This window comes from Ranitomeya imitator, chromosome 2 (genome assembly GCF_032444005.1).
Source record: "Ranitomeya imitator isolate aRanImi1 chromosome 2, aRanImi1.pri, whole genome shotgun sequence".
Classification (NCBI taxonomy): domain Eukaryota; kingdom Metazoa; phylum Chordata; class Amphibia; order Anura; family Dendrobatidae; genus Ranitomeya; species Ranitomeya imitator.
The window spans coordinates 217447593-217474046 of NC_091283.1; the positions used below are offsets into that span (position 1 = coordinate 217447593).

At 47.3% G+C, this 26454-nt stretch overlaps 1 protein-coding gene across 6 annotated transcripts in view; it reads left to right on the forward strand.

The window, feature by feature from the left end:
* The window catches only part of DRP2 (dystrophin related protein 2), a 193165-nt gene that overhangs the window by 51223 nt on the left and 115488 nt on the right, over nt 1–26454 (forward strand). For all 6 annotated transcript variants that reach the window (XM_069748587.1, XM_069748592.1, XM_069748590.1 and 3 more), the window contains one exon: nt 15207–15330. In XM_069748587.1, the coding sequence (XP_069604688.1) occupies nt 15207–15330 (124 nt within the window). The remainder of the gene's footprint in view (nt 1–15206; nt 15331–26454) is intronic.

Below are 26454 nucleotides of genomic sequence, written 5' to 3' on the forward strand. Positions count from 1 at the left end.
TGGCACTGTGACTAGTGTTGAGCCACCTCCCTAGTGTTTCGGTTCGGTTCGTCGAACACCGTCGAACCCCATTGAAACCAATGGCAGGTAAACACAAACACATACAAACACATAGAAAACACCTTAAAAGGTGTCCAAAAGCTGACAAACTGCTCAGAAGACACAACAAACACATCTACATATAGTCATGCGAAAAGAAAAGAGGTGGAGGAGTAAAAGGAGGAGGAGATCCAGATATAGGCATGTCATGCCCTTCTAAAAATCAAGAAAGGCTGGAGTAAAAATCTAAAATCACTCTACCAACACCCAGACGTCTTGACAAAAAAAATAAAAAAATAAATATCTTTAGGTAGAATGGCGGCAGATCCATTCAGAACACTTTGCTTAGAAGACGTAGTGGTACCCCCGTTAGGAGTTGTGCCAAAAAATCAACCCAATACATTCAGACTAATCCACCATTTGTCATATCCAAGGGGCAAGTCAGTAAATGACAACATCGACGCGGAAACAAGTACAGTACTATGTACTGTACCTACTTTGACGAGGCAATCAGGCGGGTCAAGAAGTTGGTAAGGGGCACCCTAATGGCCAAAACAGACATTGAGGGGGCGATCCGGTTACTACCTGTGCCTCCGAATAGTGTCCTCCCATTGGGCTGCTTCTGTCAAGGAGCATACTACGTAGATCGCTGTTTGCCCATGGGGTGCTCCATATCCTGCTCACTATTTGAGACGTTTAGTTGCTTCTTCGAATGTGTCGTCATGGACGTTTGTAAGGCGGAACATATTATCCATTACCTCGACAACTTCTTATGCCTGGGCCCAAAAGATTCGCCACAGTGTGAAAACACGCGGTAGTCCACCTGTGAGAAGGAGAGAGCTGGAGGGAGAGTGGACACCCCAGAGCCGAGGGGTTAGATTGAGAAAGGAAGAAGGCGGTGTAGCTTGCTTCATGGGTGGGGTACTCTGCTGAGTAGCAGAAATTGCTACTAGGCCCAAAAGGATTTCCTGGGCCAGATGCAGTTAAAAAATAGTACTTAGGTAAACAGGCGGTGTAGCTTGCTTCATGGGTGAAGTACGCTGCTGAGTAGCACCAAATTCTACTAGGCCCAAAAGGATTTCCTGGGCTAGGTGCCGTTAAAAAATAGTACTTAGGTAAACAGGCGGTGTAGCTTGCTTCATTGGTGGGGTAATCTGCTGAGTAACACAAAATGCTATTAGGTACAAAACGATTTCCTGGGCTAGATGCAGTTAAAAATTACTAATTAGGTCAACAGGCGGTGTTGGTTGCTTCATGGGTGGGGTTCTCTGCTGAGTAGCACAAAATGCTATTAGGTAGAAAACAATTTCCTGGGCTAGATGCAGTTAAAAATTAGTAATTAGATCAACAGGCGGTGTAGCTTGCTTCATGAGTGGGGGACGCTGCTGAGTAGCACCAAATTCTACTAGGCCCAAAAAGATTTCCTGGGCTAGATGCCGTTACAAAATAGTAGTTAGGTAAACAGGCGGTGTAGCTTGCTTCATGGGTGTGGTACGCTGCTGAGTAGCACTAAATTCTACTAGGCCCAAAAGGATTTCCTGGGCCAGATGCCATTAAAAATAGTACTTAGGTAAACAGGCGGTGGGTTACTCTGCTGACTAGCAGACACTGAAGCTTTGGAGCAGACCTCTGAATCCCAGGCCATAGTATGAGTAAATAACTCTGCAGATGACCCCACCCACCAGGAATTGACAATGGCAACATCATGTAAAACTCAGCAAGGAGACTAAATAAAGAGTCTCCATTTCTTCCAAAAATTCGGCCACAGACACCACTTAAGTGGCATCAATTTCACCAGAGTTTTTTAAAACGGTTGTTGAGGTGATTTTCAAAAATCATCAAGCTTTTACTCTCCACAAAAAGACACAGGGGTAGAAAAGTCCTTGCGGATCCAGGTTTTGTTCATCTTGATGAACGCTAGTCTGTCTACATTGTCACTGGACTGCCGCGTGTGCTTATCTGTCAGCACACCACCAGCACCGCTGAACACACGTTCAGAGAGAACTCTGGCTGCGGGGCACGACAAGATCTCCAAGGCGTGAGTGGAAGCCCAAAATGAGCAAGGGTCCAGTTCCACAGTCATGGCATCGATGTTAACTTGGAGATACTCTTGTACCATCCTCTCTAGGCGTTGGCTGTGCGTCAGACTTCTTGTTTCCTGTGGCCTTGCAAAGGATGGTCTAAAAAAATCTTGAAACGATTGGAAAAAATTGCTGTTTCCACCAAATACGATGTTACTGTTACGGTTTGAGTGATTACTCGATAGTCCCACTGTTGGCAAGTTAGAACTCAGATTCACTACGTGCACCACTGGTGTTTTGTGGAAAAGCAGATTTTAGATTCTGTAACAGTCTTTGCTGATACTTCTGCATGCATGAATCCCTTTCTATGGCAGGAATTATTTTGCCAAATTTGCTTTTGTACCGGGGATCTAAGAGTGTGGCAACCCAGTAGTTGGCATTACTTCGGATTCTGACAATCCGAGGGTCATGTTGCAGGTAGTGCAGCAAGAAGGCACTCATGTGTCTTGTGCATCCAGGAGGACCAAGTCTCTGTTGTCTTGGTGGTGGCGAGGTGAGAATTATGCTTCCTTCGTCTGCCCTCTCCCCCCAACCTTGCACAACAGAAATTTGAACAAGGTCTCCCTCATCTGATGAGTCTTCCATGCCCAGCGCCAGTTCGTCCTCCCCTTCTTCCTTGCCTCCTGCACCTTCCTCAACAGTTTGGCTGCTACCATGCTCCCTCGGTAATCCCTCTCCCCCTGCCTCCAATGCCAGCCGCCTTGGTGCTGCCAACCTTCTTGACCTTGGAGATATTATCCCTTCCGCATACGACTCCTCCTGTTCCTCCTCCTTCTCCTCCTCCTTCTCCTCCTCTTGTTCCACCACCTGACTCCAAGCACTGTGTAAGGTGTGCTCCAGCATGTAAATCACCGGAATGGTCATGCTGATAATGGCATCGTCAGCACTAAACATCTTCGTTGCTATTTTAAAACTGTGCAGAAGGGTGCATAGGTCCCTGATCTGAGACCACTCCTGCAGCGTGATTTGCCCCACCTCTTGATCTCGTTGGCCCAGGCTATACGTCATAACGTATTGCACCAGGGCTCATCGGTGCTGGTGAACTGGCAGGCCCAACGACTTCTGTAGAGATGTAAGTCATTGAGCTGCGGGATGCGAACGGCGGAAGTGAGCACACAGCGACCGTGCCCTCTGCAGAAGCCCATCTAGTCCGGGATAGTGGGATAAAAATTGCTGGACAACCAGGTTCAAAACGTGAGCCATACTGTACAAGGCACGTGTGTGACATTGCCCCGGCAAAGTGCCGCACCCAGGTTTGCAGCATTGTCGCACACAGCCTTCCCTGGCTGCAGGTTGAGTGGAGACAACCATTGATGGAACTCGGCCTCCAGAGCTGACCACAACTCCTCAGTTGTGTGACTCACATTTCCCAGACATTTTAATGTAAACACTGCCTGATGCCATTGAGCCCTGGTGACAGCATAGTGAGTAAGTGTGCAGGATTCCTTCTGCGCAGTTACAACGCGGGTGGCATTACCAGACAGGCTTTGGGTGCAGGTGGAGGACCGAGAGGAGGTTGAGGAGGCGGAAGCAGTGGAGGAACATCTAGATACAGAGGATCGACGAGCAACTCGTGGGGACGGCAAGACTTGGACAGCAGCCCCTTCTCCTGATGTCGCCGTAGTTACCCAGTGCCCAGTCACTGACATGTAACGCCCCTGTCCATGTCTACTCGTCCAAGTGTCTGTGGTGAAATGCACCCTGTCACACACAGTTTCTCAAGGAAGCGGTGATGTTGTGTGCGACATGCTGGTGTAGCGCAGGTACAGCTTTCTTTGAGAAGTAGTGGCGACTGGGCATCTGGTACTGGGGCACTGCGACGGACATAAGGTCTCGAAAATCCTCTGTGTCCACCAGGCAGAAAGGCAGCATTTCTGTAGCCAACAGCTTGCAGATGGAGAAATTCAACCTCTAAGCTTTGTCATGGCTAGGAGGAAATGGTCTTTTACTTGTCCACATCTGAGGGACTGAGGACTGGCTGTCGTGCTTAGACGGAGTTGAGTAGGGTGTCCCCGGCAAACTACTGGTCTGTGAGGAAGGTGCAGGCGGAGATGTTATGTTGCCTTGATCAAAATGTGGTGTCGATGTCGGAGAGCGCTCAACAACAGCAGGTGTTTCCACTTGCAAATGTCCTGACGACCTGCCAGTCACACTGGCTGTTGCGGGTAAAAAGGTGTAAGGTCTGCGTCCAAAACCATGTGCGACTGCTGTCCCCACAGTCACAGAGGATGAAGAGGGGATGCACTTGATGGGGGAGACGGTGGTTGACCCGGCCCACTAGGCCTCATTGTAGCACAGTGAGCTTCCCACTGCAACTTGTGCCTCATATCCATGTGACGGTTCATGCATGTAGTACTCAAGCTAGTCATTTTTTTGTCCTCTACTGAGATTTTGTTGACAAATCTTACAGACAACATGAGTTGGGTCATCCTTTGCAATGTCAAAAAATGCCCAGGCTATGCAAGGCTTAAAGCCCGTGCGACCTGAAGAGCCACCACGACTTCTGGTCTGAGGCAAAGTTGGGGTTGAGGATGCAGTTGTTGACGTGCTTCCAGTACTCCGTCTCTGTCCAGGAAGGCACACCGTTACCTCGTCGTCAGACTCGTCACTAGCATCCTCCTCCACCTCCTCTGCTGACCTCATGGACTGGCGGACTGGGGGTTGACAGTAAGTGGGGTCTACAACCTCGTCATCATCATCCTGTGTGTTCTCACACCCGTTGTCCTCAGAGCCAACCTCTTCCTGCCCTGACCGAAAACTCAAGTTTTCGTTTTAATCAGGTATCTCAGTCTCATCATCATCTTCCTCATTGTCTCCACCAACAGGAGTTACAGTTTGGGAAAGAGGGTCTACATTATGCTCAGAACCTTCTTCATCTGGGCCTGGATCCGACTCACAAAGATTCTGGGCATCAGTGCAGATCATTTCCTCGTCTGGATTCACAGAAGCTCTGGAGCAGACCACTGATTCCCAAGCTATAGTATGCATAAACAGCTCTACAGACTCAACCATGTGTGTTACCCCATGCTCAGACGGGCGGCTGGAGACTTGGGAGCTGTGAGGAAGCAAGTGCGATTGGGGTGACAACTCTGAGGACTGGATTAGTTGTGATGTTGAAGTTGACATGGAGGAGAGCCCATTTGAACGAGCACTTGATATCCGTTCAAGCACCTGCTGTTTTTGTGCCTCATCTGGAATTTTTGGCGATGCTTGTAGCGATGGTCGTAAGAAAGGGATCATATCAGATTGTCCATGAAAAGAAGTATATATTTTACTTTGGCTGGAAGATGGTCTTTCTTCTGCAGATGTTACTGTTGCTTTACCACCTACCCCACGGACACAACCTTTTTTTCCCTTTCCAACACGCCTATTACCCTTTCCACCAGCAGCAGGCCTTTTGCCACTCATTTTAGTGCTTAACTAATTGGCAACTCTGTATCTGTAGTTGTTGGCACAACAACCGATGGATGAAAACCGAGCAGAACTGAGTGGCCAAACTGTGGTACTAGGCCCCAAACTATTAACTGGGTTAGATGCACTACAAATTTAGATACACAGGCGGTGTAGTTAGTTTCACAGACGGGCTACTCTGCTGACGTACAGACACTGTTCCTAGGCCCAAAACTATTACCTGGATTAGATGCAGTAAAAATAGAGATACACAGGCGGTATAGTTAGTTTCACAGGCGGGCTACTCTGCTGACGTGCAGACACTGCTCCTAGGCCCAAAACTATTAACTGAGTTAGATGCAGTAAAAATTGAGATACACAGTGTCATGATCCAGTTCTGAGATTATGTTCAGCTCTCTTGTATCTGGACTGGTCATGTGGGAGTTAATCCTCTCTGCCTCACCCTGGAGCTGGCTGAACTATTTAAGTCCTCTGTAGCCATTGGGCCAGTGTCAGCTATAGTTCATGCTGCAAGGTTTGAGCTCCTGACCTGATCCCTGTTAATGTGTTCCTGTTTGCCTCTGACTGCCTACACCCGTTTATGACTTGTTCTGACCTTTGGCCTGTACCCCGACTCCGTCTCCGTCTCACGTTTTGGTTACCACGTTCCCGGTAGGTTCTGACGTCTTGCTTGTCCCCGACGATTCTCTGCTCGCCCCTTCTGTACCGCGCTGCTATCTCCGTGTTTGACCTTGGCTTGTTTCATGTCCCTTTCATTACGTGTGACACCTGTGTTGTTGTTCAGTGTTGCTGTGCTGTGTGTGCAACCTCCTTTCCTTAGCCAGCACCCCCTGGTGGAGATTGCTCTATACTGCACTGCAGCAGCACATCACACACAGGTGGTGTAGTTAGTTTCACAGGCGGGCTACTCTGCTGACGTGCAGACACTGCTCCTAGGCCCAAAACTATTAACTGGGTTAGATGCAGTGAAAATTGAGATACACAGGCGGTGTAGCTAGCTTCACTGGCGGGGCTACTCAGATGACTATCAGACAATGCTACTAGCCCAAAAGGATTGGCTGAGCTAGATTACATCAAATTCTGTGACAAACACTTGCACAGCACTGGCACAGACCTGCCTGGCAAAAAGTGCAATGAACTGCTGTAACCTACCCTGAAAAGGGCTGATATTACAACTAGTCCCGACTCCCTAAACCTCTCTCTGAAAATTCGCTCCAAAAAAACACTCTTAAACTGTATAGCGCCCACAGCAGCAGCGGTGCCGTCTAACACTAAGCTGCAGCAGTGAGGAAATGGTGGCGACGGGGCAAATGGCTGGTTCTTATAGGGCAAGGACATGTGACATACACAGCCAATGACACATGCCCTTGCTTGTGTGCATCACATGCACATTGCTGTGTGTGTGTGCACTGCTGATAGGCTGAGAGACTGCACCGCCCCACTGTAAATGCGGGGAAAAAAAAAATGGAGATCTGCATTATTTCAGCACAGATCTATCCCTCGCCCCCGCCCACTATACACTGAAACAGTCTATTAACAATGATAAACAGTTTTAATGTGCAAATCAAGTTAGGCTTTTGGTGAACGAACAGTTATCGAACAGAAACTCGAACAGCCGAATTTTAAGCAAATTGTTCAAGTTCGTCGAACGACTCGAACACTGCCCAAAACAGCTCGAATTTGAAATTGGCGAACAGTTCGACTCGAACACCGCTCATCTCTAACTGTGACTGACAAAACTTGTCCAGTAAACGTGACTGAACTATGTGGCACTTTGACTGACAGAACTTGTTCAGCAAACGTGACTGAACTATGTGGCACTGTGACTGACAGAACTTGTCCAATAAACTGTTATGATACGGTGGTCTAGGAGCAACATGGAACGAGCTCTGAAGGAAGTGGTAACTGTACTGACCGCAGTCCCTAAGCTCAACACAACACTAGAAGTAGCCGTGGAATGCTCCTAACTCTCCCTAGGCATCTCGTCGCAGCCTAAGAGCTAACTACCCCTAAAGAAAGAAGCAGGAAAGCTATCTTGCCTCAGAGAAAATCCCCAAAGGATAGATTAGCCCCCCACAAATAATGACTGTGAGTGGAGAGGGAAAAGACATACACAGGATGAAACCAGGATGAGCACAGGAGGCCAGTCTAGCTAAATAGATAGGACAGGATGGAATACTGTGCGGTCAGTATTAAACACTACAAAAATCCACGCAGAGTTTACAAAAAATCTCCACACCTGACTAAAGGTGTGGAGGGCAAATCTGCCTCCCAGAGCTTCCAGCAAGACAGAATTAATTCACACTGATACGCTGGACAAACATAGAAAGCACAGAATGGATAAGTCCACAATCTATGGACAGAAAAGAGCAAGCAAAAACTTAGCTTTGCTGAACTGGTCAGGATAACAGGGAACTCCAAAGAGATGTGAATCCAACCAGGAACCATTTACAAGTGGCACTGGCTGAAGAAAGAGCCAGGCCTAAATAGCCGAGCAGAAGAGAAGATAAGTGGAGGCAGCTGATGACAGCTAACTCCAAGGAGCAGCCATACCACTAGAAACCACAAGAGGGAGCCCAAGAGCAGAACTCACAAAAGTGCAACTTACAACCACCGGAGGGAGCCCAAGAGCGGAATTCACAACAGTAAACGTGACTGAACTACATGGCACTGTGACTGACAGAACTTGTTCAGCAAACGTGACTCAACTACATGGCACTGTGACTGACAGAACTTGTTCAGTAAACGTGAGTGAACCACGTGGCGTTGTGAGTGGGGGTTAAATTCCCCGCCAATATCGCAAACAGACAGAATTAGACGATTAGATATATAGATTGTACGTTGTAAATGAATTTAACCCCTTGCGATGGATTACATTGTGGGACATGACTGTAGGCGGACAGGTATGGGATATTGTTGCTTTTTTATTTTGGAATTTGTTACAGGAGGTCTTTGGTTGGATTGAGCGTACAATAAAGATAATAAAACCCTGTGTCTTTCTTTCATTAAAATACTTAATTCTTAATGTGTGTGTGTATTTTTAACCCCTTCCTACTATCGGATTAATAATGGATAGGTGTCTTTTTGACTCCTCTCCGTTATTAACCCGGCTTAATGTCATCGTACAATAGCAAGGTGACATTAACCCCTTATTACTCCATATCCCACCACTACAGGGGAGTGGGAAGAGAGAGGCTGAGTGCCGGAATAGGCGCATCTTACAGATGCGCCTTTTCTGGGGTGGCTGGGGGCAGATGTTTTTAGCCGGGGGGGGGGGTGGGGTGGGGGGGCAATATCCATGGTCCCTCTCTAGGCTATTGATATCTGCCCTCAGTCACTGGTTTTCCCTTTCTGGCGGAGAAAATTGCATGGGAGCCCACGCCAGTTTTTTCCATGATTTAACCCTTTATATTAACACCTAGAGCTTCCAAATTTTGCACACACACTCTACTAACATTATTAGCGAGGGATATGTAAAAATATAATGGATATGAGATGGTTTACTGTATGTAACCCATGTCTCATATCCTGTCGGGTTCGGTAAGGACTTAACAAAAGCCAGCAATTGAATTACCGGCTTTTCTGCGATCTAGCGCTGTATGAAATATGAATATATGTACAGTACAGACCAAAAGTTTGGACACACCTTCTCATTTAAAGATTTTTCTCTATTTTCATGACTATGAAAATTGTACATTCACACTGAAGGCATCATAACTATGAATTAATTAACACATGTGGAATTATATACTTAACAAAAAAGTGTGAAACAACTGAAAATATGTCTTATATTCTAGGTTCTTCAAAGTAGCCACCTTTTGCTTTGATGACTGCTTTGCACACTCTTGGCATTCTTTTGATGAGCTTCAAAAGGTAGTCACCGGGAATGGTTTTCATTTCACAGGTGTGCCATCAGGTTTAAAGGGAACCTGTCACCCCCAAAATGGAAGATGCGCTAAGCCCACTGGCATCAGGGGCTTATCTACAGCATTCTGGAATGCTGTAGATAAGCCCCTGATGTATCCTGAAAGATAAGAAAAAGAGGTTAGATTATACTCCAATGGCAAAATAGAAAAAGTAGGCGCGCACTTACCCTGTTGCGGTGAATATCACTTTATAATAATAATAATAATAAATAATAATTTTATTTATATAGCGCCAACATATTCCGCAGCGCTTTACAAATTATAGAGAGGACTTGTACAGACAATAGACATTACAGCATAACAGAAATCACAGTTCAAAACAGATACCAGGAGGAGTGAGGGCCCTGCTCGCAAGCTTACAAACTATGAGGAAAAGGGGAGACACGAGAGGTGGATGGTAACAATTGCTTTAGTTATTCGGACCAGCTATAGTGTAAGGCTCAGGTGTTCATGTAAAGCTGCATGAACCAGTTACCTGCCTAAGTATGTAGCAGTACAGACACAGAGGGCTAATACTGCATAAAGTGTATGAGAACATGATGCGAGGAACATTTTTTTTTTTATTATAAATAGGCCACACAGGGATCGTTAGGTTAATGCATTGAGGCGGTAGGCCAGTCTGAACAAATGAGTTTTTAGGGCACGCTTAAAACTGTGGGGATTGGGGATTAATCGTATTAACCTAGGTAGTGCATTCCAAAGAATCGGCGCAGCACGTGTAAAGTCTTGGAGACGGGAGTGGGAGGTTCTGATTATTGAGGATGCTAACCTGAGGTCATTAGCGGAGCGGAGGGCACGGGTTTATTAGGACATATAAACAAACGGATAGCAGGGAGGGATAGAGTCAGCCACGGACAACGATCGTTTCGTGCTCTACGGCACTTCAACGGGTCCTAACGCTGAGTGGAACAGGAAGGAGTTTTATAGACCCATCCGGATCCCAAACTCCTCCCCCTGGACTCCAAACATAAACAGTGTTACATTTAAAACAAAATGATGTTAAAAACAACAATGATAAAATAGCACATGCTGAGAACTACAAATAAACAGAATATAGCTTTTAGAAACAAAGATTGAGACACTTTTATAAGAAAACCGACATGTCGACTTTGTCATTCAAACCAGATGGTCCTGCTGCGTCTGCACGCAGGATCCATCTGGCTTCCCTGCGCAGCAGGAGGCGGCACAAATCCCCTCCTCCCTCAGGCAACGAAACCCGCTCCAAACCCGCAAATCTCAGTACTTGGGCATCTCCTGCATGGTAAGTGTGTAGATGGTCTATTAACCTCGGAGCTCCTTTCCCTGTTCTAATGGAATAAAAATGCTCCCTAATCCGAACAAATAGCGGGCAAAATGTTTTGCCAATGTAGAAGCGTCTACACGGACAAAAAAGAACGTAGACGACATGGGTAGTCCTGCAAGAAATAAAGTCCTGTACAGTATGCTGGATATGACCTACTCTAAATCTATTACCTGTATGATGGTACTTGCAGAAATTGCAACCCCCACATGTGAAGTTGCCTTTAGGGATACTATCCATGAGCCAATTATTTTTGGTAGTAACAAAGCGGTTGCGGACTATGCTGTCTCTAATGTTTCTACTGCGACGGCTAGCGAAGAGAGGTCCCCTATCTATTATTTCTTTAAGGTCAGTATCTTGTCGTAAAATACACCAATTTTTACGTATGACGGTTCTGATGTGGTTGTCAAGAGGGCCAAATTTAAAACTAAAGACAAACTTTTTTTCTTCTTTTTGTCTTTTTTTGGAGGTGGTGGAAACATCCGTGGCTCCTGCTTTATCGTAGGCAGTTTTTAAAATAGCCGGGGGGTACCCACGTTTCTTAAATCTTCCAATCAAATCGACTGACTGCTGCGCAAAACCTGCAGGATCACTATTGATTCTCTTAACCCTAAGAAGTTGACTATAGGGCAGAGATCCCTTCATGTATGGCGGATGAGCACTGTTATAATGTAATAAAGAATTACATGCCGAGGGTTTACGATGTACTCTGGTGGAGATCTACTATTGGACGTTAGATTATGCACACCTGGGCGGGCGGTCCGGTCCGGCGCCTCCCATCTTCTTACGATGACGTCCTCTTCTTGTCTTCACGCTGCAGCTCCAGCGCAGGTGTACTTTATCTGCCCTGTTGAGGGCAGAGCAAAGTACTGCAGTGCGCAGGTGCTGGGCCTCTCTGACCTTTCCTGGCGCCTGCACATTGCAGTACTTTGCTCTGCCCTCAACAGGCCAGACAAAGTACGCCTGCGCCGGAGCCGCAGCGTGAAGACAAGAAGAAGACATCATCGAATGAAGATGGGAGGCCCCGGACCGCGACGCCCATCGGACCGGTCCGCAGGGGGACCGCCCCATGGATGAGTATAATCTAACCTCTTTTTCTCATCTTTCAGCATATATCAGGGGCTTAGCTACAGCATTCCCTAATGCTGCAGATAAGCCCCTGATGCCGATAGGCTTAGCTCATCTTCCAATTTGGGGGTGACAGGTTCCCTTTAATAAGTGGGATTTCTTGCCTTATAAATGGGGTTGAGACCATCAGTTAGGTTGTGCAGAAGTCTGGTGGATACACAGCTGATAGTCCTACTGAATAGACTGTTAGAATTTGTATTATGGCAAGAAAAAAGCAGCTAAGTAAAGAAAAACGAGTGGCCATACTTACTTTAAGAAATGAAGGTCAGTCAGTCCAAAAAATTGCCAAAACTTTGAAAGTATCCCCAAGTGCAGTTGCAAAAACCATCAAGCACTACAAAGAAACTGGCTCACATGAGGGCCGCCCCTGGAAAGGAAGACCAAGAGTCACCTCTGCTTCTGAGGATAAGTTTATCCGAGTCACCAGTCTGAGAAATTGCAGGTTAACAGCAGCTCAGATTAGAGACCAGGTCAATGCCACACAGAGTTCTAGCAGCAGACACATCTCTACAACAACTGTTAAGAGGAGACTTTGTGCAGCAGGCCTTCATGGTAAAATAGCTACTAGGAAACCACTGCTAAGGACAGGCAACAAGCAGAAGAGACTTGTTTGGGCTAAAGAACAAAAGGAATGGTCATTAGACCAGTGGAAATTTGTGCTTTGGTCTGATGAGTCCAAATTTGAGATCTTTGGTTCCAACCACCGTGTCTTTGTTCGACGCAGAAAAGGTGAGCGGATGGACTCTACATGCCTAGTTCCCACCGTGAGGCATGGAGGTGTGATGGTGTGGGGGTGCTTTGCAGGTGACACTGTTGGGGATTTATTCAAAACTGAAGGCATACTGAACCAGCATGGCTACCACAGCATCTTGAAGCGGCATGCTATTCCATCCGGTTTGCGTTTAGTTGGACCATCATTTATTTTTCAACAGGACAATGACCCCAAACACACCTCCAGGCTGTGTAAGGGCTATTTGACCAAGAAGGAGAGTGATGGGGTGCTACGCCAGATGACCTGGCCTCCACATTCACCAGACCTGAACCCAATCGATGGTTTGGGGTGAGCTGGGCCGCAGAGTGAAGGCAAAAGGGCCAACAAGTGCTAAGCATCTATGGAAACTCCTTCAAGATTGTTGGAAGACCATTTCCGGTGACTACTTCTTGAAGCACATCAAGAGAATGCCAAGAGTGTGCAAAGCAGTCATCAAAGCAAAAGGTGGCTACTTTGAAGATCCTATAATATAAGACATATTTTCAGTTGTTTCACAATTTTGTTAAGTATATAATTCCACATGTGTTAAATCACAGTTTTTGATGCCTTCAGTGTGAATGTACAATTTTCATAGTCATGAAAATACTGAAAAATCTTTACATGAGAAGGTGTGTCCAAACTTTTGGTCTGTACTGTATATATATGTGCCTCACTGACACATATATATATATAAAACTGTATATATGTTTTCAAGAATAATTGATCCAATGGATCCATTATGAATAATTGAGCCCATGGATCCATTATATGTCCATTTTGCAAGCTGGCGAGAAAATCTGTATAAAGTATGTATTTGTGTATGTATGCATATACTATACACAAACAATTCTAACACTTATTAAAGGAAACCTGTCAAAGATGACACCAGAGAGATCACGCAAAATCCCACCTCTGCCGTCAATCGTCAAGGATGAAACCGGAGAGATCACACAGAATCCCACCGCTACACCAATTGTCAAGGATCACAGCCTGGGAGATTGTGCAGATCCACCCACTGTTATCTTTTTGTCACAAGCAGATACTTCTGCCCCTTTTTATCCAGACAATAACACGATTGACTATCAGTTAACGTAGGAGGCTGCATGCTGTTTCCACTATTAGGCCAGTTATTGGGAAACTAACAGTGAGCGTATGATATATACACCCTCAGATTCCAATGAATGGAATATATACCCCGATACAGTCACTGCTAACTCCACAATGACCCAAGAACGACTTGCTGCTACCACCAACCGTTATCCAGCCAATTGATGCCTTTATAGATAGCGTATGGCTTCAGGGGTGTGGTTTACAGAACAAAAGGAAGAGAACTATTAAATTTCATATTTTATCCAGAACGATAGGCAGTGTTTCTAAAAAATATACAAAAGATTTTACAAAGGTGACAAAACAATATAGCATATACAATTTCATTAAATAAAGGAGAAACAAAAGAAACTTGCTGCACTGGTCACAGAGATGGCTCAGCTAGGGAAGGCGAGCACTTCGATTGGAAACGTCCAGTGAATGGGAATCACTAATGGACAACAGTGGCCTTTTTTCCACGTACATGTGTAAACACTGACGTCTTAATGAGGCCTTAATTAGGTGAGAATCAGCGATTCATCTATTCGATCACATTATGCGCCGATCTTGTAGTTACAGATGAAGGTCTCATTCAGATGTCAGTGTTGCACTAACCGGTTTTTCACGGATACATTAACCCATTATAGTCTATGGAGATGTTCACATGTCTGTGTTTCTTCGTGGACCATGTGACCATACAAAATGACGTGTCTGGTTTATTCCAGCAGGATGAATTAAATTCCGAGCACATGGATGACATCTGTGTACAGTCAATGTTTTTATGTATTTATGTATCCATATATAAAAAAAAACACTGATGACCCAAAGATGCAAAACACTTATGACACCGGTTCCATTTTGATGTGGACCATCCGCTTTCCAAGCTGAGGACACTTCAGGAAACTCTCCTTTCTAGTGGAGTTTTGTCATTCTGTAGCATCTTTTAGCAGTTTTTTTTGTTTGTTTCCTGACGTTTCTTTCTTTCCATGTTTTTCCAGCTTTTCTTTACCGTATATTGTTTTCCAGATGTTTTTTGAGCTTCAAAGAAATTAGGTAAACGTTCTCATTCTTTTGTACGAGAAATGCAGGAACGAGTGAAAACCCCTGGTGTCTGCCTAGATTTTCCAACCCTTCTCATTGACTTGTATTGTAAAGTACCGAGCATCTTAATGGAAAAAGCCTGAACGGTCGTGTTACTTCTTTTAAACGCTTGGCGCCTTTTGAAAGCCTGAACATATGAACAGCAAATCGTCCTCGTATGGAAATCAATATGTTCATTCTTTTGTGCGTCTTTCAGCGTTTTGTTTGTTGCATAATTTTTCACACAAAATATAGTGGAAAGAGATGCAGGGTCAAACTTTCAAATGGAAAAAAAAAAAACAAATAAAAATTAATTGTTTTCTTCCCTTCCCACCTTCTGAAGTGCCCTAGACGCTGATTTACTCCATGCTTTAACATTTTGCTTTTGTGCTCTTTTCTCCCAGCTCTTTATGGAAGAGGTGAAGTCTCGCGGGCCGTACATATACTCTGTACTTGAGTCTGCCCAAGCTTTCCTCACCCAACATCCTTTTCAAGAAATAGAAGAGGACACAGCTCCAGTAGCCAAAGGTTAGCAGCTTACAGTGGGCCCGGCAGCTCTCCTGAAAGATCTGGTTTTCTGGCTTTTTTTTTTTATTTTTTAGAAACTGTGCAATTTTTTCCCACCGAAATTACTGCAGTGAGTCAGTCCACAGTGCGAGCGCGGGATGTGCACGAAGTACAGGACTGCCTGCAGATAGAAAACACGGACATCACTCAGATCAGTGTTACTCAATATGGCTCCATCCCGTGTAATATAGGAGCGGCCTCCATCCCATGTAATACAGGAGAGGCCTCCATCCTGTGTAATATAGGAGAGGCCTCCATCCCGTGTAATATATGAGAGACCTTCATCCTGTGTAATATAGGAGCGGCCTCTATCCCATGTAATATAGGAGAGGCCTCTATCCCGTGTAATATAGGAGAGGCCTCTATCCCGTGTAATATATGAGAGACCTCCATCCTGTGTAATATAGGAGCGGCCTCTATCCCATGTAATATAGGAGAGGCCTCTATCCCGTGTAATATATGAGAGGCCTCCATCCCGTGTAATATAGGAGAGGCCTCTATCCCATTTAATATATGAGAGGCCTCCATCCTGTGTAATATATGAGACCTCCATTCTGTGTAATATAGGAGAGGCCTCTATCCCATGTAATATATGAGAGGCCTCTATCCCGTGTAATATGAGAGACCTCCATCCTGTGTAATATAGGAGCGGCCTCTATCCCGTGTAATATAGGAACGGCCTCTATCCCGTGTAATATATGAGAGGCCTCCATCCCATGTCATATAGGAGAGGCCTCCATCCCGTGTAATATAGGAGAGGTCTCCATCCCATGTAATATAGGAGAGGCCTCCATCCTGTGTAATATAGGAGAGGCCTCTATCCCATGTAATATATGAGAGTCCTCCATCCTGTGTAATATAGGAGAGGCCTCTATCCCATGTAATATATGAGAGGCCTCCATCCCGTGTAATATAGGAGAGGCCTCTATCCCGTGTAATATAGGAGAGAACTCCATCCCGTGTAATATAGGAGAGGCCTCCATCCTGTGTAATATAGGAGAGGCCTCTATTCCATGTAATATATGAGAGGCCTCCATCCTGTGTAATATATGAGAGGCCTCCATCCTGTGTAATATAGGAGAGGCCTCCATCCCATGTAATATGTGAGAGACCTCCATCCTGTGTAATATAGGAGAGGCCTCCATCCTGTGTAATATAGGAGAGGCCTCCATCCCATGTAATATGTGAGAGACCTTCATCCTGTGTAATATAGGAGAGGCCTCCATGCCGTGTAATATAGGAGAGGTCTCCATCCTGTATAATGTAGGAGAGGCTCCATCCCGTGTAATATAGGAGAAGCCTCCATCCCATGTAATATAGAAGAGGCTCTATCCCATGTAATATAGGAGAGGCCTCCATCCTGTGTAATATAGGAGAGGCCTCCATCCTGTGTAATATAGGAGAGGCCTCTATCCCATGTAATATATGAGAGGCCTCCATCCTGTGTAATATAGGAGAGGCCTCTATCCCATGTAATATATGAGAGGCCTCCATCCTGTGTAATATAGGAGAGGCCTCCATCCCATGTAATATGTGAGAGACCTTCATCCTGTGTAATATAGGAGAGGCCTCCATGCCGTGTAATATAGGAGAGGTCTCCATCCTGTATAATGTAGGAGAGGCTCCATCCCGTGTAATATAGGAGAAGCCTCCATCCCATGTAATATAGGAGAGGCTCTATCCCATGTAATATAGGAGAGGCCTCCATCCCATGTAATATAGGAGAGGCCTCCATCCCGTGTAATATAGGAGCAGCCTCTATCCCGTGTAATATGAGAGGCCTCCATCCTGTGTAATATATGAGAGGCCTCCATCCTGTGTAATATAGGAGAGGTCTCCATCCCATGTAATATAGGAGAGGCCTCCATCCCGTGTAATATAGGAGTGGCCTCTATCCCGTGTAATATATGAGAGGCCTCCATCCCGTGTAATATATGAGAGGCCTCCATCCCGTGTAATATAGGAGAGGCCTCCATCCCGTGTAATATAGGAGCGGCCTCCATCCTGTGTAATATAGGACAGGCCTCCATCCTGTGTAATATAGGAGAGGCCTCTATCCTGTGTAATATATGAGGCCTCCATCCCGTGTAATATAGGAGAGGCCTTCATCCCATATAATATTGGAGAGGCCTCCATCCCGTGTAATATTCTAGTTGCCGCCTTTGAACTGACTCTAACTGCTGAATATTCTTTTTAAAATGTGGAGCCCAAAACTGGATCCCGTATTCTAGATGTGGCCTCACCAGTGATTTATAAAGAGGCAGAGGCGTAGCTAGGGTTTTGGTCCAGGGGTCGAAATTTCTGAGTGAGCCCCTAACCAGGTAACCTTGATTACAACTGGGTGACGCGGCCTAATACGGGAGGAGAACCTCAGCAGATGACAACGATGTTACTGAAGATAATCTCTATATAACGACCAACATGGATAATACCGCCATATGGCCAGTGGTCGATACCAGCCCTACAGAACATATAACAGATCACAGCAGAGTTATAGATGGTGACTTACCGCTAACGTCCTTTCTGATGGAATCGTTCACTTTTCCAGTCTTTTCTCTCTGGCCCAGGCAGACATGACAACTTCTTCCAGCAGCGACTCGTCTGCAGAGAATACAACAAAGACACATTTAACTTCTCATATTCCAGCCCCATCACCATCTATTCCCAACCTCCACAAACTCCTCATCCTGCTGATACCCCAATACTGAGCCACCGCTGCCATATGTGTCCCTATTACTGCCCCTGATACCCCAATACTGAGCCACTGCTGCCGTATGTGTCCCTATTACTGCCCCTGATATCCCAATACTGAGCCGCTGCTGCCGTATGTGTCCCTATTACTGCACCTGATACCCCAATACTGAGCCGCTGCTGCCATATGTGTCCCTATTACTGCCCCTGATACCCCAATACTGAGCCTCTGCTGCTGTATGTGTCCCTATTACTGTGTAAGAGGGTGAACTGTAGTCCCACTGAGAGGGCACTAGGACCCCGTGGTTTTTGCCTGTTGCAGCAGAAGACAGACCCTGCAAAACTCCCGGAGACAATGTGTGCTGGGGGGTGGGGTCCAGTGTCTCGTGTGTAAAGTGAAACTAGGAAGTGAGAGCTGAGAGAGACAAAGGCGGGAAGAAAAGGCAGAAGCTGCTGTGAGATCTTAAAAAGAGACTGTGTGTGGATTTACTGCAAGTGTTTTTGGAGGAAAAGAAGCTTTTGAGAGACTTTTTGTTGCTAACGTTCCCCTGGAGAAGAGCTAACCTTTTGTTTAACTCTGTGAGAGACTTGTGTTGCTAACGTTTCCTGGAGAAGAGCTAACCCTTTATCTAAGAAAAGACTGAGGCTTTACTAAGAACCCAGTACGTATTTGGAAGTCTGTGGATTCCCTGTGCATTGAGTGGAGAAACAAGTCTGGACAGACTGCGGATACAGAGACGGACGGGTTATCGTGGAAGCATTCCTAGGAGCTACAGAAGCAGAGACAACATCATGAGACCACTAACTAAGTCCCCGGCTTTTGGGCTCGGCATCGGCCGACAAGACAAGAGGAGCTTGCTGTAACTTATTGGCGCTGAAGATATGGACTGGCTGCAGCCTGTGCGGATTCCTGCCTGAAAGGAAATCCATCTCAGGATACGGTACCATAGTTATAGATACCCGGGTATCTCTGCTCAGAGTGTTAAATTGTTACTTTAGAGGTGTATCTTGTATTAGAGTGGTGTAAGTTATACTCAGTGTGCCATTCCAGGGGCTCCCTTGATAACACTACATTCAATTTACACTTGTTCCTGTTTTTAGTTGCCTGTTAGGTAAATTTCTTACTAGTCTGTTGTAGTATACAGTTCTCAGGAGACCTTGGAGTGGCACAGTGATTTCAGCTGCTGCTGAGCTAGTGTATCTTTGGGGTGCATCTGCCTTAATATTCTCCATATTACCTTGATTATTTTGCCTTTGAGTAAATACCGTTGGAGATTTCTGCCTTGGTCTTGGTTTGTGACTCACTGGATCTTATTCGGACCTCTGGTCATTACATTTTTGGCGTAGTCGGCAGGATCCAGTGTTTGTCATGGATGAGGGCGAGGGTGGAAATGACCCCGCTGTATCCGCATCCTCCTCGGGGGTTGGGGTTCCCCTGGCAGCCGCGGCGACTCCGGGAGGGTATGTGCCTGTAGGAGCTTTACTTCAGCACATGCCGAAATACGACGGGCGCAATATGGCGTTGCAAGATTGGGCTGAGAGAATCCGGAGTATTCTGCGCATGTGTAATTTGACCCCCGCGTTACGCGCTGAGCTGGCATTAAATGCACTGGAGGGTGATATTAGGCGTATGGTGATGGTGCGCCCAGAATCAGAGAGGGATACATTAGAAAAGATTTTGGAACTGTTAGAGGGGAGTTTGGGGGGCTGAGCGCGTGTGGCCCAGCTTCGGTCCCTATTCTTTAATCGTCCCCAGAGAGAGTGTGAGTCCCTGATGCAGTACTCTAATATTTTGCAAGAGACGTTGAATGAGATGCAGCGACTAGACTCGGGGGCCATGGGGGCGTTCCGGGAGGTAGACCGCTTGCTCCGGGACCAATTCATCACCGGTTTAGCCAATAGACTTCTCCGGGACAAACTGTTGGAAATGGCCCGGGTTGCACCAGAGTTATCTTTCTGGCATATTTACCGAGCTGCAGTGGAAAGGGAAGAGAAATCAGCCTATGTTCCCGAGGGGTCAGTGAACAGTGCCCAGCTGGAGGAAGGTGGGTCATCAGGGTCGGGGGGAGAGGGGCTGGTAAGCGTGGTACAAGCTTTGCGTGCTGAGGTGAAGGAGTTGAAGCTGAAATTGTCTCAACTGACAGTTGATCCCGCCTCTACCCCCTCACGGGAACCTCCTGCCCCACCCCCTGGAACGGTGACCCCGCAAATGGCCAGGTCGTCCTATCAGAATGAGTCAAGCCCTCGCCCACGAGGAACAATCACCTGCTGGAAGTGTGGCCGCCAGGGACACATCTCGCGTTACTTCCGGGTGCTTACAGCCCCAGAAACCCCGTCGCCGGCTTTAAACTTCCGGCCGCTGCCATGAGAGGGCAAGCAGCAGCGGCCCCACCCACACAAAGCCCTCGACGGAATGAACAAGATTTGTTTGCATGTAGTCCAGTGATAGAAGCAGAGTTTGAAGGGCGGAAGATGAGGTGCTTGGTTGACACGGGATCCGAATGTACTATAATGCCTCTAGAAGTATATGAGAGATACTTCAGTCGACTAGTGATTCCAGAGGATGGCTGAGTGATACGACTGACCGCCGCAAATAATGGTCAATTGTCAGTCAAAGGGATCGTGTGGATGCAACTAAAAATGTTTGGTCAAGAGCTGGGGCAGAAAGGGGTAGTACTGGTGGATCACCCCCCTAGAAGAGGGATGGAAGTGACGCTCGGAATGAACGTGCTGCGAGATTTGAATCACCAGATGTATGCCAGTGAAGGACCCCGATACTGAGCCCGTGCAACAAGACACCGACCCACACAGAGAATTCTACACCGTCTAGTGCTGAGTTGCGACTTGCTGAAAAGTGCGGTCCCAGGTGGCCGGGTGGGCCGGGTCCGAGTGACTTCGAGGGCCCCGATCCTGCTGGGACCCAGACAAGAGGAACTCTTAATGCTGCCTGTGGGAGCTTCACAGAGATTGAATGGGCTTGAAGTGCTACTTGAGCCAGCCCGAGAGGGTTCCTCATTTGCCAAGGTACATGTGGCCCGGTCTTTGGCGATTGTGAAGAATGGACGAGTGCCGGTCCGATGCATTAATGTTTTAGATGAAGCTGTTGCAATTCCCGCTGGGACCATACTGGCTGAACTGTTCGTACCGGCAGAGAAAGTGCCGGAAAATGCTGGGTTCGAATTGCGACCAGACCAACAGTCATCCTGGACATTCGCGGTCGAGGTAGGCCGGACTGAACCTCCTACGGAGGAATGGAATGTTCATGTGATCATGGAGCAGATGGGAGTGGATCGGGAGAAGCTGACCCCCGTGCAGTTGGAGCAGTTGGAGAGAGTTTTGTGGGAACATCAAGAGACCTTTTCCCGACATGGAGAGGACTTCGGGTGTACCCAGACGATTGAGCATGAGATTCCAACGGGGGATACTCCACCCATTAGAGAAAGATATCGTCAAATTCCTCCGGTGCTCTATCAAGAGGTGAAGAGCATGGTGGCCAGTATGCTGGACAACCAAGTGATCCGAGAGAGCCAGAGTCCCTGGGCGGCCCCTGTAGTCTTGGTCCGCAAGAAGGATGTGACACTCCGATTTTGATGCCCACACCGTACGGGACGCATATCCTTTACCCCGTATTGAAGAATCCCTGTCGGCCCTGGGTCGGGCCAAGTATTTCTCACCGTTGGATTTGGCAAGCGGGTACTGGCAGGTCCCAATGGCTGAAAAAGATCGGGCCAAGACGGCGTTTGTCTTGCCAATGGGGCTCTTTGAGTTCAACCGGATGCCCTTTGGCCTCGCTACCGCCCCGGGAACCTTCCAACGCCTGATGGAACATTGCTTGGGCGATCTAAATTTTGAATCAGTCCTGATATATCTAGATGACATTGTGGTGTTCGGAACATCATCTGGAGAAGCTGCGTCAAGTTCTCCGGCGGCTCAAGAGCTACGGCCTGAAAAAAAAGCCAAAAAAATGTCAACTGTTACGAAACCAGATTGAATATTTGGGGCATCTGGTGACCCCGGATGGGGTACTACCTTTAGCTAGTAAGATTAAGGCGGTACAAGAGTGGCCACCTCCTTGTGACCTGCGAGAAGTGCGGGCCTTCCTGGGCCTAGCAGGATACTATCGGCGGTTTGTGCCTAAATTCTCACAAGTGGTGAGTCCCTTGAATGAACTTTTGAGAGGGACAGCGCTGGGTCCTCGAAATCGCCCTATTCCATGGGGGCCCCTACAGAAAAAGGCATTTGATGGAGTGAAAACCGCCCTAACGAGTGCCCCATTGCTGGCCTACGCCCGGTTTGACACCCCTTTTTTGTTGTATACCGATGGTAGTCTTCATGGGTTGGGGGCAGTACTAGCACAGGTGCAGGACAGCCGAGAACGAGTGATTTCTTATGGCAGCAGATCTTTAAGACAGGGGTCCCCAACTCCAGTCCTCAAGGCCCACCAACAGGTCATGTTTTCAGGATTTCCTTTGCATTGCACAGGTGATGCAATTATTACCTGGGCAAGACTAAGGAAATCCTGAAAACATGACATGTTGGTGGGCCTTGAGGACTGGAGTTGGGGACCTCTGCTTTAAGAGACTCCGAGCGAAATCCGGCTAACTACAGCTCATTTCGGCTGGAATTGCTGGCCCTGGTGTGGGCAATGACAGAACGCTTCGCCGAGTATCTAACAGGAGCTGAGGTGCTAGTCATGACAGATAACAATCCGCTAGCTCACTTAGAGAATGCAAAACTGGGGGCGTTGGAGCAGCGGTGGGTCGCCAGACTGGCCAAGTTCAATTACCGCATTAAATTTCGCTCTGGTCGAGACAACGGCAATGCAGATGCATTGTCAAGAGTGCCCCTTGGGTCATCAGGGGAAGATGTTGACGAACAACTTGAGGATACTGAAACTCCAGCTTTGGGGCAAATACCTATCTTCCAAAGTGTGGTACACTCAAGTGGGGTGGCCACCGGGATGCACTGTGTCCTGGGTAAAACACCCTCAGATTGGACAAGAGTCCAGGATGAGTGTCCGGACGTTGCACTTGTGCGCCGTTGGGTACAAAACAAGGCCTGGCCCAGTGCAGAGGACAAGGCTCAGTTGTCCATGGAAGGAATGAAACTCCTTCGACAATGGGATAAATTGTGTGTGGAACAAGGTCTTTTGTATCGTAAGGTGTACCTGCCATCGGAGCTGCAGCATCGGTACCAACTGATAATTCCTGTGGGGATGGGTCCAGTGGTCGCTCGTGAGGCGCATGAGAAGGGGGCCCATTTTGGAAGTGAAAAGACACTTCAGTGGTTGCAGCGAGTCCTCTACTGCCCTGAGTTGGGAGGGATGGTGGCCGACGCGTGTCGGCAGTGCCGAATTTGTGGGCTCAACAAAAGCCCTGAGCAGCGGGCTCCCACACAGTCTATTAAGACTTCAGCTCCACTGGAACTACTCATGATTGACTATGTGTTGATAGGGTACTCTACGTCAGGGTACTCCTATTGCCTGGTGATGACAGATCACTTTACCAAGTATGCTGTAGCGGTGCCGACAAGAGATCAGACGGCCAAGTCGGCGGCTGAGGCAGTGTGCCGACATTTCTTCCAAGTGTTCGGGTGTCCGCAGAGAATACATTCAGATCAAGGGGCCTGCTTTCAGGGGACGCTGATGAAAGAGTTGCACCAGCTCTATGGTATTGAGCAGTCGAGAACAACGCCTTACCACCCTCAGGGTAACGGGGCGTGTGAGCGTTTTAATCGGACCCTGTTGCAAATGTTGAGGTCCTTAGAGAGTCAGCAACAGACATGCTGGCCTGAGTATCTCCCCGAATTGATGTGGACTTACAATAACAGGGTGCACAGTACTACTGGTTACTCACCACACATGTTGATGTTTGGTAGACCTGGCCGAGACATTGAGGATTTGAACATGCCAGATCCCTCCTCCGCCCCCCTTCGGACTGCATCCGAGTGGGTACGAGAGCATCGGCGGCGGTTGAGGGTGGTGCATCAGGTGGTGGGCGACCGCCTTCGCCAGGTGGTCCATAAGGACACGCGACCTGTACAAACAGAGCTGTTCTCTCCGGGAGACAGAGTGTTGGTGAGGACAAAACGACGGTCAGGAAAGCTGAGTGACCGATGGAAGGCGATACCGTATCTGATAAAAAAACAGGTGAACCCTGAGATTCCAGTGTACGAGGTCGAACCGGTGGGGACAGGGGGGCCAACCCGTAATTTGCATCGTAACATGTTACAGCGGTGCTGGTTTGAAGATTCGGCGCCTACCCCCCTAGAGCCAGAGGCCATGTTTCAAGGGGCGGAAGCTCTGAATGATCTTGAGTTTGATGGTGTGCTTACTCCTGCGCCTGCTTATTTGCCCCCTGTGACCGATCTGGCCTTGGGTGATGAGAATGTTGGGGATATGGAGGATGTTGTTGAGGAGAGTGCATCAGGTCAACTGCTTGGTCCTGACGCTGTATCACAGGACATCGAGCCACAGGAGGAGACAACTCCACTTACGCCCACTAACACGACCACGGAAGAGACTCTAGCTCCCTCTAAGATCGCACCTGTTGATGTAGGACTCAGGAGAACTACACGATCTACGGCAGGAATACCGCCTCAGCGATATGCTCAAGATGAATTTGAGGGGGAAGGTATGTCGAGGACGCCAACCTCTAGTGGGGTGGCATGTAAGAGGGTGAACTGTAGTCCCACTGATGGAATCGTTCACTTTTCCAGTCTTTTCTCTCTGGCCCAGGCAGACATGACAACTTCTTCCAGCAGCGACTCGTCTGCAGAGAATACAACAAAGACACATTTAACTTCTCATATTCCAGCCCCATCACCATCTATTCCCAACCTGCACAAACTCCTCATCCTGCTGATACCCCAATACTGAGCCACCGCTGCCATATGTGTCCCTATTACTGCCCCTGATACCCCAATACTGAGCCACTGCTGCCGTATGTGTCCCTATTACTGCCCCTGATATCCCAATACTGAGCCGCTGCTGCCGTATGTGTCCCTATTACTGCACCTGATACCCCAATACTGAGCCGCTGCTGCCATATGTGTCCCTATTACTGCCCCTGATACCCCAATACTGAGCCTCTGCTGCTGTATGTGTCCCTATTACTGTGTAAGAGGGTGAACTGTAGTCCCACTGAGAGGGCACTAGGACCCTGTGGTTTTTGCCTGTTGCAGCAGAAGACAGACCCTGCAAAACTCCCGGAGACAATGTGTGCTGGGGGGTGGGGTCCAGTGTCTCGTGTGTAAAGTGAAACTAGGAAGTGAGAGCTGAGAGAGAAAAAGGCGGGAAGAAAAGGCAGAAGCTGCTGTGAGATCTTAAAAAGAGACTGTGTGTGGATTTACTGCAAGTGTTTTTGGAGGAAAAGAAGCTTTTGAGAGACTTTTTGTTGCTAACGTTCCCCTGGAGAAGAGCTAACCTTTTGTTTAACTCTGTGAGAGACTTGTGTTGCTAACGTTTCCTGGAGAAGAGCTAACCCTTTATCTAAGAAAAGACTGAGGCTTTACTAAGAACCCAGTACGTATTTGGAAGTTTGTGGATTCCCTGTGCATTGAGTGGAGAAACAAGTCTGGACAGACTGCGGATACAGAGACGGACGGGTTATCGTGGAAGCATTCCTAGGAGCTACAGAAGCAGAGACAACATCATGAGACCACTAACTAAGTCCCCGGCTTTTGGGCTCGGAATCGGCCGACAAGACAAGAGGAGCTTGCTGTAACTTATTGGCGCTGAAGATATGGACTGGCTGCAGCCTGTGCGGATTCCTGCCTGAGAGGAAATCCATCTCAGGCTACGGTACCATAGTTATAGATACCCGGGTATCTCTGCTCAGAGTGTTAAATTGTTACTTTAGAGGTGTATCTTGTATTAGAGTGGTGTAAGTTATACTCAGTGTGCCATTCCAGGGGCTCCCTTGATAACACTACATTCAATTTACACTTGTTCCTGTTTTTAGTTGCCTGTTAGGTAAATTTCTTACTAGTCTGTTGTAGTATACAGTTCTCAGGAGACCTTGGAGTGGCACAGTGATTTCAGCTGCTGCTGAGCTAGTGTATCTTTGGGGTGCATCTGCCTTAATATTCTCCATATTACCTTGATTATTTTGCCTTTGAGTAAATACCGTTGGAGATTTCTGCCTTGGTCTTGGTTTGTGACTCACTAGATCTTATTCGGACCTCTGGTCATTACAACTGCACCTGATATCCCAATACTGAGCCACTGCTGCCGTATGTGTCCTTATTACTGCACCTGATACCCCAATACTGAGCCGCTGCTGCCATATGTGTCCCTATTACTGCACCTGAAACCCGAATACTGAGCCGCTGCTGCCGTATGTGTCCCTATTACTGCACCTGATACCCCAATATTGAGCCGCTACTGCCATATGT